The sequence below is a fragment of the Diceros bicornis genome, chromosome 31 (assembly GCF_020826845.1).
Source record: "Diceros bicornis minor isolate mBicDic1 chromosome 31, mDicBic1.mat.cur, whole genome shotgun sequence".
Lineage (NCBI taxonomy): Eukaryota > Metazoa > Chordata > Mammalia > Perissodactyla > Rhinocerotidae > Diceros > Diceros bicornis.
In genome coordinates this window covers 9139443-9155657 of record NC_080770.1, presented here as the reverse complement: position 1 = coordinate 9155657, position 16215 = coordinate 9139443, and the positions used below count along the sequence as shown (strand labels likewise).

The window sequence follows — 16215 nt, the reverse complement described above, 5'->3', positions numbered from 1 at the left end:
AGAGCAGACATTGGAGCCCAGAGACTGGAGGAGAGGCCTGGAGAGTCACACATGAGCCTGGGATGGTTGGGGTCCTCCCATCCCCGCCTCTGTCCTTGCTGCTTCTTCCTTTAGATCCTTCCTCCACCACCTCACAGCTTATCTCTGATACACGCATAATAAATAAGACATTTGCACATAAGGGTGACCGGGACAGCTCCCTCCCCGCCCCTCCCCCTTTCATATAAAAGCATTAAATACAGTTTCAAAATAAAATACAAAGAGCAAAAGGGGCCTGATCTCGGGGCCACGTGTTCTCCACGGGAGAATGAATCTACACATCCCTCTCGGACCTGCCTGGGAGATCGCGGGGGCCCCTCCCGGCCCCACAGGGCCTGGCGCTGCCGCGGGGAAGAGAAAGGGAGGCCGAGGCCCGGCCCCAGGCCCTGGGGGCGGAGAACGGGTGGCGCATCCACCGCGTACAAAGGGGGACAGGGAGGGGACGGGAATACAACGCCACCTGCCGGGACCTCCAGTGCCCCGGGCTCCGACTGACGGGGGCGCTGAAGCAGGAGCGCCTGACTGAGCTGCGGGGGTAACGGAGGCCCTGGAGCAGGAGAGGAGCAAAGGAAGAAAGTGCTGATCCCATACAAGATCTCGGTCCGGGCGGGCGTGGCCGGGGAGGCGGGTGGGGCGGCCGGGCGCGCGGTCCGCAGAGCCCGCCGGGGAGGCTGGCGGGCCCGGCCTAGCCCCGCCCCCGCCCCGCCCCGCCCCGCCCACGTCCCCGTGCCCGCCCTGCGGGCTCCCGGGCCCCCTCGCCCCGCCTCCTGCTGGGGCCCCGGCGCTCAGTCCAAGCCTCCGCGGCCGAGAATATCAATAATGCCAGGGTAGCGGCCGCCCCCGACCCGGGAGCCGTGCCTGCGGCGTGCCACGCTGCCGAGAGATGGGCCCCCGGGCAGGGGAAGGGGCCGGCGCGGCCTTCGCGCCCTCCTCCCACCCTTGGAGCCCTAATACTGACTGTTGGCGCCCCCCATCCCCGCGGGGCACACGATCGCCTCGTGGGGTGCGGCCGGACACTGGCTGGGCGAGAAGCTCTCCGCGCAAACGCTCGGAGGCCGCTGTGGCTTCTCGGGACACGTGGGCCCTGCGCGGGGAGGGCCGGGGCGCCGGGTGCGAGGGGAGCGCGCTTCCTGCGGCGCACCGGCCAGCTCGGGGGCTCCCCTGCGCCGAGCGGAAGCTGGCGCCCCACCCAACCCCAGTCTCCGCCCGGCCCGGCCAGCGGGGGGCAGCGGCAGCGGCGGGGCCGCGGGAAGCAGGGTCTCCCAGCCAGAGCGCCGGCCCCGCCGGGCCCGAGTCCGCTACGCCCGACACACGGCGCCCGCCTTGAGGTCCGCGCCGCCGTCGCGCGGCGCCGGGGCGGGCGGCCCGAAGCCCTCGTGGCCGTAGCAGCGCAGCGCCGCCTCCTCGTAGGCCTCCAGGATGGTCTGGCGCTCCTCGGGCGTGAAGTCCATGGAGAAGGGGTGCACCTGCAGGATGTGCCGCTTGATGGTGCTGACCTTGAGCGTGGCCAGCGCGCCCCCGCACACCATGCACACCAGGCCGCGCCGGCTGCCGTCGTAGTCCATCAGGTACTCGCCCCGCCAGCGCGGCTGGTAGTTCCGCCGCTGCTCTCGGCTGCGGGGCGGCGGCGGCGGGGGCGGCGGCGGGGGCGGGGGCAGCGGAGGGAAGGCGAGTCCCCCGGGCTCCTGGCCGTCCTCGTCGTCCTCCTCTTCCTCGGCAGGCCGCTCCGACGGCTCCCCAGGGGAAAGCGGGACATCGCCTAGGAAGAGACAAAGAGCTGCATTGGAGCTGGTGGGGCGAACGCAGCCCGCGTCCTGCGTCTCAGCTTCATAACCCCGCCCGGCCCTGCCTTCCTGTCCCATCCTCCCGTCTCCCTTCAACCTTCCGCTCACCACCTCCGTCTCCCCGAGCGCTCCCCAACCCTCTCTCCCTGCCTGGCCCCGCTCTCCCTCTCCACCTGCTCTGGCCCTCCACCAGCTCACCCCACCACTCCTCTTCCTCCGGCTCCTCCTCCTCTGCCCCTCCCCCCTCCTCGGAGGCTGCGGCTGTGCTGGGGGCGGCGGGGTCCCCGGGGGACTCGGGGCAGGGCAGCCCCAGGGCCAGCAGGTGGGCGGCCTTCTCGCTCCACTCCTGGGCGATGAGGGCCTTGACGGGCCCGCTGAGGCGCGTGGAGCCCGGGTGGCGCTGGCGGATGTGGCGCTTGATGGTGCTCATCTTGAGCGAGGCCAGCGCGCCCCCGCACACCATGCACACCAGCCCGCGCCGGCCGCCGTCCAGCTCCATGAGGTACTCCAGCCGCCAGCGCTCCTGGGAGTGGCGGCGGCGGTGGCGGCCCCGCGGCGACCGGCCCGGGACCCCCACCCTCTCGCCCTCCTCCAGCTCCTCCTCCTCCTCTGCCGGCCCGGGCCTCTCAGGGACCCAGCCAGCCTCTTCCTTTACGTCTGGGGGGCTGAGATCCTGAGAGGAGGGGGCTCCAGCAGCGAGGGCGGAGTCCCGGCTCTTTCTGGTCAGGTCCTGGGGGACGAGGTCATCGTCTGTTGGGGAAGGGGTGAGGGAGAGGGGCTCAGCCTGCTGACTGGGTCGCCCTTACCCAGGCAGAGGGGGTCCCTTGCTCCTCACCCTAGCCCCAAGCTAGAGGCCCCAGCCAGTGCCATGTGGCGGGGGGATGAGTCCCTCCCGGTTTGGCCACAGACCCCACTTTGCAGCCCTTATAACAGGGGGTCTCGGCCCTGGGATGGGCCTCGCACCTGGTGGGGACTGGGTGAGCTCGGACAGTGCCTGGGGCGGGCCGCCCCAGGCCTGCAGCAGGGCGCTGCGCTGGGGGCCGCTGAGCCCCAGGGAGCTGGGGTGCACCTCCAGCACGTGGGCACGGATGTCGTCCAGGTGCAGGCTGGGCAGTGCCCGGCCACAGGCCATGCACACCAGCCGGTTCCCCCGAGGGTCATAGTCCATGAGACACTCTGCCCGGAACCAGTTCTGCAGGGACTCCTTCAGCCTCCGCTCCAGGCGCCGGGCACCCAGCCCCCTGCTGCCCCCGGCCCTCCGGGAGGCTGAGAGGCGACGGCGCCGAGCCCGGGGTGCCACTGGGCCCCCTCGCAGCTGGCGCCGGCTGCCCCCACCAGCTGGGGCTTTGCCTGAAAGGGTTGGAGGGAGGGAAGGAACTGAGATGCTGGCCCTCTGGGGGAGCCCCCCCACCACAGCCAGGTCCTCCAGAAGCCTCTCCTCTCCCTCACTCTGCCTCTGAGCCCCCAGCCTACCCTTTGCCCTTCTCTTCCTCTCCCCTCAAGTCTTAACTCCTCCATCTCCTAATCCTCCTGCATACAAACCGGAAGGCCACCCACTCTTCCCCAGACCCAGATTCTAGCCCCTTTCCTGGACTTCTCTGTCAGCCATACCTTTCCAGCACTCTCTGCTCCCAGCCCTTCCCCTGCCTATCCCTCCAGCCTCCACTCTTCTTGATCCTCCTAAAAGCACAGAATGTCAAAGCTGTCTGGGACGTTGGAGACCCCTTCGTCCCACGGTCCCCCCTGTCCCCCCTCCCCCACTATGATACAATAAGGACAATAGGTAAGCCCCACCCAGAAAAGGAACAGTGACTTGCTGAAGAAAAGCAGCTGGCTGGCTAAGCCAGGGCTGGCCCCACCTGGCCCCACCTGCCACCCAGGCCCCTGCCTCTCCATGTCCTCCATTACCTGGGCCCTTGGCCGGGCAAGCTTGGAGGCCAGCCCCCTCCTCCTCCTCCTCTTCTTCCTCCTCCTCCTCCTCCTCAGCCCCCTGGGCCCCCAGGCCCTCGGCATCTCCGCAGGCCCCCAGCCCAAGGTGGGCATCCCAGCTGTTGCTGATGACCTCCTTCTCCCGGGGACTCCAATGCAGGGAGTAGGGGTGCTTCTGACGGATGTGCCGCTTGATGGTGCTGAGCTTGAGAGTGGCCAGGGAGCTGCCGCACACCATGCACACCATGCCGTGCCGGGCAGGGTTGAAGTCCATCAGGTACTCCAGCCGCCAGTGGTCGTGGTAGTAGCGCCGGTGGTCACGGCCGGGGATGCGGCTCTTTCCAGGCCTCGAGGCCCGGGCCTCACAGTGGTCTGAGTATTTCCTGCCTGAAGATGCTGGTCCCCTGGCCCTGGAGGAGGGCAGGGGGGCACTCCCCCAGGACCCCAAAGCACCCCCTTCCAGCTGAAGATCTTGCCCTGAAGAGGGGGAAAGGGAGACAGTTTTTCAATCTCCAATTTCCAGGGAAAGAACCCAGGGTTTTGATTTTGCAGCCTGAGAAGGGAGGTGGGGGAGGGGTGTTCTGGGGCAGGAAAGGGATGACAAGGGCAGTAAAAGGGATGTGGGAGAGCAGGGAAGCAAAACATTGGCCCTTCACAAAGAGCGAGGACCCTTTAAGAGACGATCAGGAACAAAAGGATGCAGGGCACTGTCAGGGACTAGCTCTGACTTTTTCAAAAATAAGGTGACAGCCAGGGAGGCAGCCAGCTCTGTAAGGCACCCTTCCTGGACGAGAGCTGTGGGGGTAAAGCCAGGAGAGCAGCAGGCCCGGGCGGTTACAGCCGGAGCGGAGCGGAGCGGAGCAGAGCAGAGCAGAGCGGGCAGCGGGGCGAGAAGAACAAAGGGGGCATCTGTCTGCATCCAGGGCTGCACACAGGACCCACCCGCCTGAGGCCCCAGCCAGGAGGGCCCCACCCAAAGGTCTTCTCCATTTTTCCAATAATGCCCCAAATACACCCTCCTGAGAGTCCCATTATAGGAGGCCCTAAGCACCATCAGTTCCCCACAGGAGGGATCCCCATGACAAAGCTGTCAAACCTCCAGGGAAAGGAGTTTTTAAGACCCTGACTTCCCTAGAGTCTGGGAGAGCGCATGACTCTAAAAGGGGACACCGGGGGCCACCAGAGTGGCTACTGACAATTCTGCGGCAGGGAGCGGCCACCACCCACTGGAGTCCATTAAGTCTTTCTGGAGATTTATTTTTTGCTTTGGCAGGGAGCCCGCCACTGCCCAGCAATCAGAGGGCGGGCACCCGGGAGGCCCGAGCAGAGCCCACTAACCCAGTGCTGTTCCCTTTTGCCAAACAGAGTCCCCGAGCTGCCCCCCACCCTCCCTATAGTTCAGACCCTATGTTATTTGGAAAAGGGTCTCCTGGCCATCTAAGTTTAATGCACAGGTGTGGTCATTCTCCCAGTGGAGAATCTCAGGGTCGGGAAACAAAAGACAGGATCAGAGAGGGCTCCTGTCACCACTGTGTTTCTCGTTTGTTTTTGGTTTAAGTAGATCGTGGAGAATCTCAGGGTTGGGAAACAAAAGACAGGATCAGAGAGGGCTCCCGTCACCACTGTGTTTCTCGTTTGTTTTTGGTTTCAGTAGATCAGAAGAAAAAAGCACTGGCTTCAGAGTCAGAGACCTGGGTTCGAGTCTGAGCTTCACGGGTAACTTGCTCTGTGACCTCTGATAGGTCATGTCGCTCTCTGGGCCTAAGCGCCTTTGTCTGCAAAGGCACTAGAGAGCTAGCTGGTCTCTGAGCATCCTTCCAGCGCTGGAGCTGTGCTAGTCTAGGGTGGACTGGCACTTTAAGAGCCGAAAAAAGGGGAGGAGCTGAGATTCTTTAAAAACAAAAGGGGATGGGGAGTTTCTGGGAGGGGAATTGCAGATGAGGGCAGAGCCTCCCTGGGCTGGACAAAACCTTCACGGGTCTTCACGTTGACCCTACAGCAAGGAAATGGAGAAAGTCTCTTCTGAGAGCGAACGGGGAAGACTGGCGGGTCCCGCTAGAGCTGACAAATTGTGGCAAAAATTTCCGAAAAGAAGGGAGGAGATAACGCGCGGACAGGAGGGGGTGTCTGCCTTTGTGGGCGAGCCCATCCCTTTAAAAGCTGCCCGTCGTGGGGAAGGTAGTGGTGGGCCCCCCCGAGGCGCAAGCGATGCGCTCTCCTAGGGGGAACATGGGGAAAAAGAAAAGGGTTCCTTTCTCTAAGCAAGGCCACAAGAGAAGAGGAGCAGCCCGACTGAAAGCAGCGGAGTTCCCGGCTCCGCTCCTCTGGGGGAAGCCCCCCGAAAGGGACCCACGGTCTGGGCAGACTTAAGAGACAACCGGATAAGGGAGACCACCTGGGAGTCTGAAAGAGAAAGGGGCGGGGGCAGCAAGTCCAGCCTAGAGCGCGCGACCCGTGGCGCCCGGCCAGGCCCTTTGGGGCCCCTCCGGCCTGGCCTCCAGTGCGGGGGCCGCGGGGCCCTTTAAGGGAGAGGGGATCCGCCCGAGCCCCGCAGGCCGACCCCGGGAGCTGGGCTGGGGGCTCCCCCGCTGGCCCTGCAGCCGCGATCGCGCCCGCCAGGTGGCGCCCCCGGCCGCTCTGCCCGCGTCCCCCCCTTTGTTCGGCGGCGGAGAGGGGCCCGGAGCCCGGAGCCGCAGCCCTCCCCTCCCCCATGCCGGGGCCCCCGCCCGAGCCGCCGGCCCCAGCGCTTACCGCCGTCGTCCTCCTCGGGCTCCGCGCCGCCGCTCGATCCGGCGGGCGGCAGCGATCGGCCCCGTGCCGAGGCCGCTGCTGGCCCGGGGCCGCCCCTGCCGCCGCCGCTCCGGCTCCGGTGGTCCCCGCCGGGCTCCATGCGCTGCGCTGCGGAGCGGGGCCCCGGGGCGGCGGGGCGCGGGGCCGCGGGGCCGGCGGCGGCCCGCGCGCGGCGCTCGGTGCGCGGGGCCCCGAGGCGCGGGGCGCATGCACGGGGCGGCCGGCCGCACGGACGGCTAGCTGCTCGCTCGGCGGCGCGGGCTGGACCGGGGTGGGGATTCCTGTCTGGGGCCCCTGGGGCTCCTTTAAGGGCTCCTGGGTAAATTTAAAGGGGCCGCGCGCTATTTCCTCCTGCCAGCTCGCGGGGGGCTGGGGGTAGAGAGGCGGGAGGCGACGAGCCGGGCCGAGGCTCCGCAGCCGGCGCCCGCCCCGGACGTTAGGATCACGGACCTCGCCGCCCTCGCGGGCCCGCACCGCCGCCTCCGGGGCTCCGGTCCCGGCTCCTGAAGGGTCACCGAGGTGGCGAGGGACGCCCGCGTCCGCTGCGACGCGCTTCCAGCCAGGCTGGGCTCGCAGCCGCTGACCCTCGGGGCATCTCAGCGCCCGGCTCCCCGCCCCGGCGCCGGCAGGGGATCGATCGCCTGGGGAGGAGGCCCGGGTCCCTGCCAGGGCTGCCTCCTCGCGCGCGAGCTCGGCGCGGGCCCCGGAACGGACGCGACTGGCAGGGGCCCCAGATGGCTGCGGCCCCGCCGAGAGGGTGGAGCCGCGGGGGCGGCCGCGCCCCCTCCCGCGGAGCCGCCCGGGAGCGCCGGGAGTTCGGGCTTCTCCATTGGAGGGGCGGACGGGCGCAGCTCCCCCGGAGCCGGCCGGGGGCGGGGGCCGCGGCCGCGGAGACTCAGGCCGGGGAGAGGGGGCGCGCAGGAGACCCGGGGAGAGCCGGCTGCGCCGGGGCCCGACGCTGTGGGGCGGGGGTGGCCCCAGGATGGAAGCCGGAGGAGAGAGCGTGCGCCGCCGTGACTCAGGCTCCTACCCCCGCAGGCCTGGGGGTGCCCGACGAGGCCCTTGATGCAGCCCCAGATCCCCCGCCTGGCCCGAGGAGGCGAAGAACGCTGACCCCGGGCGGGGTGTCGGGCACCTGGGGACGCGCGTCACCACGGCCGGGAAGCGCTGGGGCGGACCCTGGCTGCGAGCCGGGATGCCTCGGGGCCCCCAGCTCTCGGGGAGCGGAGAGAAGGGGCGCGGCAGCCTGGGGTCCTTCCGCGAGGCCCGCTGGAGGAGCAGGTGCTCGCTCTGCCTGTGGTTGGTCGCCCACAACAAAGGCGATTCCTAGAGATCCAAATTACAGGGTGCGGGAGGCCGCGGAGGGTCTTATTATCTAGAGGTGAGTTTTCTTCTCACTGGGGAGGCACCCAGCACGCCGTTAAAGAAGTCACCTTCGACAGAGTCTTTTGCTTACTCAGCACCTACTGTGTGCCAACGTGATTTTAGGCGCTGGGCGTACAGCAGTGAACAAGACAGACAGGTCTGATACTGGTTATGACTTAGGCACCCACGGCTTATAAAAAGGAAACAATTCCAGCCCGTCGGGAGCCATGGGAAATATTAAATTACTTGAACACAGGAAGGTTGTCTCCTAAATGTGAAGAGGGGGTGGGAACTAAAATTTCTTAAGTGCCTAAAGGTGTCTGGCACCATTGGAGATGTCCCATCTCTTCCTCAGTCCCGATGATGACTTGCAAGAGACGTCACCTTGGGTAAACTGAGTCTTCGTCCTGCAGCTCTGCTCTCTCCACTGCTGGCCCTGCTCTCAGCGAGGAGCTGTTCTCCTTTTATCCACTTGGATGCAGGGGCCCTGGTGCTGATGGGGTGCCAGGGGACCCTGAGATGGGGGATTCCTTATGTCCTTCACCTGTGCGGGGCCCAGGGACACAAAGGGAAAGTAAGACACAGATCTGGCCTTCACGGGCTTCTAAGGATGTTTAAAAAAAAAAAAATGACAAAGGTAACCGATGCTCAGGGCTGGCAGCTGTGAGACACTTTGGTATATGTCCTTCCAGTCCTCTTTCTATGTATATAAATAGGGTAATTTTATTCGTTACCAAAAGAAAGGTATCAAAGCCACCTGGAGCCATTTTTAACAACCTCGTGCTCCTCTCCTTGCCCACATCCTGCATAACTTCAGGAACAGCTCCAAGCTCCACACTTCCGAAGCATTTTCCCACTCACCATTTGATCCTCACAGTCACCCTACAAAGACGACGCTTCACTTTCCAGATGAACAAATGGAGACTCAGAGAGTCAAGAGTCTCACCGAAGGCCATTCATTCATTCATTCATTTGTACTTATCCACTTATTCAGAAAGCACTGACTGAGCCAGTCCTGAGTGCCTAGCACTGGGCTGGGGATTTTTTGTTTGTTTTTGTTAGTGCTGTGGAGTGGAGTCTGACTCCTAGTGCCCCTGTGTACAGCACAGCGGAACCCTGCCTGGTCTTTTTGCGCCATCCTCTTACGTTCCGGCGCTCCCTCAGACAGTGCTCCACTGCTATTCACAGGGTTTTCAAGGCCAAAATGGAAGTAGGTGGGCAGGCCCTTCTTTTTAGTCTAGAAACTCCACTGAAGCCTGTCCACCATGGGTGACCCTGCTGGTATTTGAAATCCCGGTGGCAGAGCTTTCAGCATCACAGCAACACGTACCACCACCATATGACTACAGACAGCCAGGTGGTGTGGTTCCCTGACCAGGAAACAGAACTCACGGCGCAGTGGTGAGAGCACCAAATCTTTTTTTTTTTTTTTTTTTTGCTGAGGAATATTTGCCCTGAGCTAACATCTGTTTCCAGTCTTCCTCTTTTTGCTTGAGGAAGCTTCACCCTCACCCTCACCCGAGGTTGCTAACATCTGTGCCAGTCTTCCTCTATTTTGTATGTAGGTTACTGCCACAGTGTGGCCACTGACAAGTGGTGTAGGTCTGTGCCCGGGAACCGAGCCCCGGGCCGCCAAAGTGGAGTGTGCTGAACTTAACCACTAGGCCACGGGCCGGCCGTGAGAGCACCGAATCTTAACCACTGGACCACCAGAGCTGGCGACAGCTGGGGATACCAATGTTTAAAAATTACATAACAGCCCTTGGGGGAGGGTGCCATCCCCCACTCCTAGGAGCTCTCCTCTACTAGGTCTACTGTGGGAAGGGGGAAATGATGGCAGTTAGGGTCACATAGTGACTTTCTATGGGTCATAGCTACTTTTGCCTCCATGGGCATCTTCCTCTATAAAACAAACAAAAAAAAAGATTTAATAGATTTTTGTGGGCCATACAAATTTCTTTATTTTTTCTTTTTCTTTTTTTTTTTAAAGATTTTATTTATTTATTTTTTCCCCCCAAAGCCCCAGTAGATAGTTGTGTGTCATAGCTGCACATCCTTCTAGTTGCTGCATGTGGGACGCGGCCTCAGCATGGCCAGAGAAGCAGCGCGTCGGTGCGAGCCCGGGATCCGAACCCGGGTCGCCAGCAGTGGAGCGCGCTCACTTAACCACCAAGCCACTGGGCCGGCCCTCTTTATTTTTTCTAATGTGAGAAAAAATAACACATTTTCTTTAAAGTTCATTATTTTCTTCTGATTTTAAAATAAATTAAAACATTTCCATGAGCCCCTAAAAGTATCATGGGCTCTAGGCACTGGTGCTCAATGGTTAGCTGGCCTTGATTGCAATACAGGGGATAAGGGCAAGGGAGAGGCCACCCCACCTACCTACGGAAGGTATTACATGAGCCAAGTCTTGAAAGACCGGGAGGGGTTGCCAGGAGGAGAAACAAAGCAAGGGCTTTCCGGGCAGAGGCCAGGGATGCTCCGGGGTGAAGGAAGGTTTCCGATGGGAGCGGCAGAAGAGGAAATGGAAATGAGCTGGGCAAGAGCCTTGAGTGGCACGCTGAGTCTGCTTGTCCTGAAGGCCAGAGGAGTGCCTGGAGCCAGGGTACAGGGCGTTCAGGAGGCAGCCCTGAGGACACAGGGAGGGAGGGAGAGAAGAGAGAGAAAGACTGTGGACACCGTTCAGGCAGTGCACACCAGCCACAAGAACGGCTTTAACGTGTCAGCAGCAGCAGCAGGGCTGATGGAGTGGAGGCCAAAGATTTAAGCAGGGCCACAGCACATCGTGGTGCACTCTTCCTTGCACACAAGGGGCGATGAAGGGGACGGTGGGGTGGGGTGAAATGCTGCCTGTGCCCCCAGCTGAGCCATGCACCCTGGCGTCTGCCAGGAGAAAAGGACACTTCTTGGCTTGTGTTAGCCAAGCATGTAGCTGAAAGCTGCTTCCACCCAGACGGGGCATCTTTTCCTAATTCACTAGCTCAGAGGGAGCCCTTTAACTAGTTTCTAACAGAGGCCCCTCAGGGGCTAGCGGTGGGCCTAGACTGAGCCAGAGGGTAGAATCTACAAGACATGGTGCCTGGTTGCATGTGATGATCAGAGAAAAGCTAAGCTAACTTCTAAGTATCTGGATTGGAGGGCTAGGAATATAAAAAGAAAAATAGATTTGGAGGGGGGTGGAGACGGAATAAGGTCACAAGCTGGAAACTTTGGAGCCTGTATCAAACCCAGAACTCCTCATTTTTGCACCTCGCCTCTTCCCTTCCATTCTCTGACTCAGATTCTTAGTCTGCCGTCTGGTGCCCCCATCCAGCAGCACAGCGGGCTCCTCAGGGTGGCTGGGCCCATCCTACAAGTCTCTGGGGGCGGAGGTGGAGCCCTCTACTCCTTGGGCAGTCCTGTTAAAGGAAGGGCCTTGCTGATGACCAGAACAGAGGAGCTGTGAATAGTATTTCTAAAGGAAGTTTTTCAGGCATTGAACACATCAACCTCACTAGACCCGAATTTGCCACAAATTCTGGATTCTACTCTTCAATATGTCTCAGAACTATAAAAGGAATAGTGGTTCTGAAAAGTAGCCTTCCAACGTTTCTCTAGAGGGCAGTCCTAGACTCATTCAAAGAACCGAAGTCAATTAGCCATATAGCGTGTGACTGTCAAAGGGACTTTGCATGTAAATTGCAAATTAAATCATCCTTTATAAAATTCCAAAGGAATTCCAAACCTAAAAATGATCTCCAGGTGTAAGCTAAAACTTCAAACTTTGTATGTGTGCGTTGGGGGGATTCCAACTCCAGCCACTTAAATTTGAAAATAAAGCAGCCAGTGAGGTTTTGTTTTTAGAAAAGAGAAAACTGGCAAGCTGTTTCCCAATGTTAACTGGATCGAGTGTTCAGTGCAGGTGAAGAGGATGTGACATCCCAAGGGGGACAGTCACAGGTGGGAAAAGAAGTAACTTGTCCAAAAATACAGCTAGTAATTGGTGAAAAGAAGACTTAACCCTTAGCCTGCCAGTCTCCAAATCCTTGACACTTAAAAACACCCTTTTTTATTATAAAATATTTCAAACATACAGAAAAAACTCTGTGATAGACATACATATATATATACTCATACCTTTCAGCTTTAACAAATCTAAACATTTTGACACGTTTGCTACATAATGTTTTTTAAGACATAAAATATCACAGAGGCAGTTGGAGCTCCTATGCCAGCCTTCCTGCTCTGTTCTGCCTCCTTCCCCTAGTTAACCCTCCGGAAGCTGGAGCTGATCATTAACAAACCCGGCTGGTGCTGATCATTATGAAAATCCCAGGTCTCACTTTCATTGGCCTGAATTGGATCACATGCTAATTACATGCTTATCCCTCAACCAATCACTGTAGCCAAATGCATGGGATGTGCCACTCACTTATGCTGGGGTGGGATGCCCACCCCTGGAGGAGTCAACACCCCGAGCCACGTGGACTGAGAAAGGTGGTTGCTATAAGAAAAAAACCATATGAACTTAACAAAAGAAGGAGTGCTGAATGGCAGGAGCAACAGATGTCTAGTCACTCATGTTGAGAGCATATTGTTATGCCAATTAGGAGCAAGCCACAAGTAATACGAGGGGCAAGGCACATTTTGGGGGTCGCCCTTCCATTCTATCCATCACAGCCCTGTAGGAGATGGCTCTCCTCTGGCTCTCTGCCCAGCATGCTGGGGTCTGGGGCCCCCAGCAACCATTCTTCCTCCACGCATTCCGGCTTAGGAGCCTACAGGTGACTGTCCACTAGGAGTGGTCACCCTGACCCACGCAAGACCACTCAGATGCTCTCTCCTGACACTTTTTGGGATTTCAGACAGCCAGATGATGTCTGAGGGCAGCTGGAACTGCAGCGATCAGGACCAGCCCTCTCCCACCATATGGAACAGAAGCAGGAGACCCAGACTGTGGAAAGGGGAGAAGAGGCTGAGACCCACAAAGTGAGCGGCAGCAGCAGGAACTGTGGGCGCCTGCCTGCCTTCCCTTCCTGCTTCCAGACCCTGAAGAGGCCTTGTTACACTCCCCCTCTTGGGGTTCCTGAGACACCCCTTGTTCATGTCCTCAAATTAGTTTCTGGTACTTGCAAGAAAAGTAGCTATGATGTGCCAGCAGTGAATACGAGACATGGCCCTTCCCCTTAGAGACTTAAAGGGTCCTACAATCCAATAAGAAAAACTCATCATACAGTTGAAAAAATGGTCAAAGGCTAGGAAAAGGCAATTCACAGTCCAGGAAAAACAGGTGGCCAGCAAAGAGAGGCTCAACTTGACTTGCATTCAGGGAACAGCTGATTAAACAGCATGATATCATTAGTCACCCATCTAATTGGCAAAGATTTGAAAATTTGATGCTATTAGGAATGGGGATGGTATGGGGAAAGGGGGATGCACAGCTGGGAATGTGTCCATTAGTAGGGCCGCTTTCTAAAGCAATTTGGCCAAATCTATTTAAATCTAAGAATGCACATACTCCTAAATGCAATTTGGTATTCTGGATTGGATCCTGGAACAGAAAAAGGACATTAGCGGAAAAACTAGTGTTACGGACTGAATTATGCCCCTGCAAATTCATATGTTGAAGCCCTAACCCCCAAAGTGACTGTATTTGGAGATAGGGCCGTTAGGGAGGTAATTAAGGTTAAACGAGGTCATAAGGGTGGGGCCATAATTCCATAGCACTAGTGTCCTTATAAGAGGAAGAGACACCAGAGAGCTCTCTCTCTCTCCCCACATGAGTACACAGAAGAAAGGCCATTTGAGGACACAGCAAGAAGGCGGCCGTCTGCAAGCCAGGCAGAGAGGCCTCACCAGACACCAACCCTGCCGACACCTTGATCTTGGACTTCCAGCCTTCAGAACTGTGAGAAAATAAATTTATGTTGTTGTAGCCACTGGTCTGTGGTATTTTGTTATGGCAGCCTGAGCAGAGTAGACAACTAGCGAAATCCAAATGAAGTCTGGAGTTGAGTTAATAGGAATATGCAGATATTGGTTTTTACATCTTGACAAACATACCATGATAATGTAAGGTGATAACTTTAGGGGAAAATAGGTGAGAGGTATATGGGAACCCTCTGTACTATCTTTGCAACTTTTCTGTAAATCTAAAATTATTCCAAAATTAAAAATTTTATTTACAAAATGCACATAGCCTCTGGTCCAGCAATTCTACCCTGGAGAAACATACACACACAAGGAGTCACGGACAAGGGTGTTCCTTGCAGCATGGCAGGTGGTAATGACAACCTGGGAATTACCTACCTGGCCTTCAATAAGGAAAGTGCTGAATAAGCCAAGGTATGTTCATGCTACAAATACTATGTGGCAGTAAACAAGAATAAAGTAGAACTATGTGCACCAATGTGATGAAAGCAATTTGCAGGAGGATTTAAGTTATTCAATAAAATATTGTTATGGGACAAAGAGGAGGAAGAGGAGGAGGAGCTGGAGCTGTTTGGGGGCTGTCGGAGCTTACAGGCTGGTGGCACCTGGCACTGCCCGCCCCCTTGGCCACTTAGCCCTCACTGCCCATTGCCCATGTCTCCTCCCTCCTGTTTCTCTGCTTTACCTCTGGTTCTTCTTCCCTCTGTCTTCCTAGTTTTCACTTAACTGTTCATTAAAAACAGTCACTGTGTTTCATTAGGTTGTACTTGCCCAATTCTTAGGGAAAGACAGACACTTTTCTGATGAAAAATAAACGTTTATCTCCCCACTTACCAATGCAGTATATACCCAATTGCTTTTTCCTTGCATGTGGCCTTCAGGAAGTTCCACAGAACAGCAGCCATCAAATGCCCAGTTCTCTGTAATCAAGGACTTGCCCAGTGCTCAAAGCTGGCAGCAGTGCGGGGACACGAAGAAGCTGCCTCCTGAGCTGTTGGGACATCTACATCCTCTTTGGACATTTTGAAGCTCTGGGGAATGCGAGTCATCTCCAACATGCCCGCGTCCAATCAACCACAAACGCCTCTAGATTTTAACTCCCAACCTTCTCTTCCCTGCTGACCGAACTTGCAGAGCCCGTTGTTAAGAGAGAAACTGAGGCATATTAAAATTTTAGGAATTTATTTGAGCAAAAATCAATTCTAATTGGGCAGCGCCAAACCGGAAGTGGATAGAAGCGCTCGGTTGCTGGGAGCTGGAGAAAAGGCGGCAGCAAAGTAAGAAAATGATTGATTGGCTACAGCGTAAAGCCTAGTTGGCTGTGATTGGTCGTCCTTAGGGTTTCGCTTTCGTAACCTTGAGGTATTTATAGGCTTAGATTTTGGTTCGTATATGTAGACGCTGTGGCGTTAGAGCCAACTCAGTCTAATGGCCTCCTTGCTTAATTAATTTAACAATTCCCCCCTTTTGGTCATCCTCTTAAACGTGAGAGGTTGACCAAAAGTTTGGTGTTAGCACCACTCTCAGTCACCGTCAGAGTTAAATTGCTCTTGTCTCGTTATGAAACTTGTAGTTTATGACGTCAGATCCCTGGAAAAATGCTTTTTGCTGTTCGTCTGGTTTGTGTTTCTCCTAGAGTGGTGAGACCATCTGATGTGGGGCTGGTGGCTGTGAACATGCATTTAAGATCTTTGAGAGAACACTGCGCACCAGCGAGACTACAATGATGACTATTAGGAGGATGATTCCAAGGGCCTTAGCCAGGGCCCCCATGAACCAAAGCAGTTGGTATCAAATGAATCAAAGAACGTACCTGATGAGGTATCAACCTGTTTTAGCCAAGTAGCTTGTTGGTTAATTTCTTCTATTTGCGTTGAGTTTCTGCAATATTAGAAGTGTTGATCCAGGTTACAGCAGGAGGGATTTGCTATGGCACAGACTCCTCCTTGTTCAGCCAACAAGTAACCTAAAGCAATTCTATTATCTAAAACCACTTAGCAAGAGAGCCTAGGGGCTTTTATTGTGCCACCATGGCCTTAGCAGTAGCCTCAGCAATGGCTGCCAGAGTCAAGGATAAGTTTCTAATCATATGTTTATTTGTACTAACGCCAAGCCAAGGAAGAAGGGACCATCCAAATGACACCCACTCAGAAAAGTTAACATCTGCTAGTAAACTTCTTTTTGGTCGATAGTATAAATTCAAGAGAGTGGACCAATATTGAGTTTCTGAGGCATTATGAAGGGATAATGGAACAGTAAATACAGCAAAAGTACATTGTCCTTTCATCCTTCAGCTGTCAAAACAATGAGTTGCCCAAGCATAGGGGCCATTACCAAAACTATAAAGGAGTAGCCGGGAGGTGCGCATAGGGCTCCCTGATAACTATTAGCATTT

General features: G+C 57.2%; 1 protein-coding gene across 2 annotated transcripts; it reads right to left on the bottom strand.

Moving 5' to 3' along the window:
* Positions 1-765: 765 nt before the first annotated feature.
* On the bottom strand, positions 766-6717 carry ZFTA (zinc finger translocation associated). Of its 2 annotated transcripts, XM_058526601.1 has the most exons (5): positions 6504-6717; positions 3732-4229; positions 2787-3173; positions 2022-2573; positions 766-1798 (listed from the first exon to the last, which is right to left on the bottom strand). In XM_058526601.1, the coding sequence occupies exons 1-5, from the start codon at positions 6640-6642 to the stop codon at positions 1338-1340; spliced, it is 2037 nt and encodes a 678-aa protein (XP_058382584.1). In that variant the 5' UTR covers positions 6643-6717; the 3' UTR covers positions 766-1337. The 2 variants fall into 2 exon arrangements, with proteins under 2 accessions (XP_058382584.1, XP_058382585.1); XM_058526602.1 differs by lacking the exon at positions 2787-3173.
* Positions 6718-16215: the final 9498 nt, after the last annotated feature.

Excerpts from the sequence above, each read along its gene's own strand:
- ZFTA (XM_058526601.1), bottom strand. The coding sequence starts at position 6,642 with ATGGAGCCCGGCGGGGACCACCGGAGCCGGAGCGGCGGCGGCAGGGGC. Across the intron at positions 2,574-2,786 it reads GCTCACCCAGTCCCCACCAG|ACGATGACCTCGTCCCCCAG; the intron begins GTGCGAGGCCCA and ends CTTCCCCAACAG. Across the intron at positions 1,799-2,021 it reads GGAGGAAGAGGAGTGGTGGG|GCGATGTCCCGCTTTCCCCT; the intron begins GTGAGCTGGTGG and ends GTCTCTTCCTAG.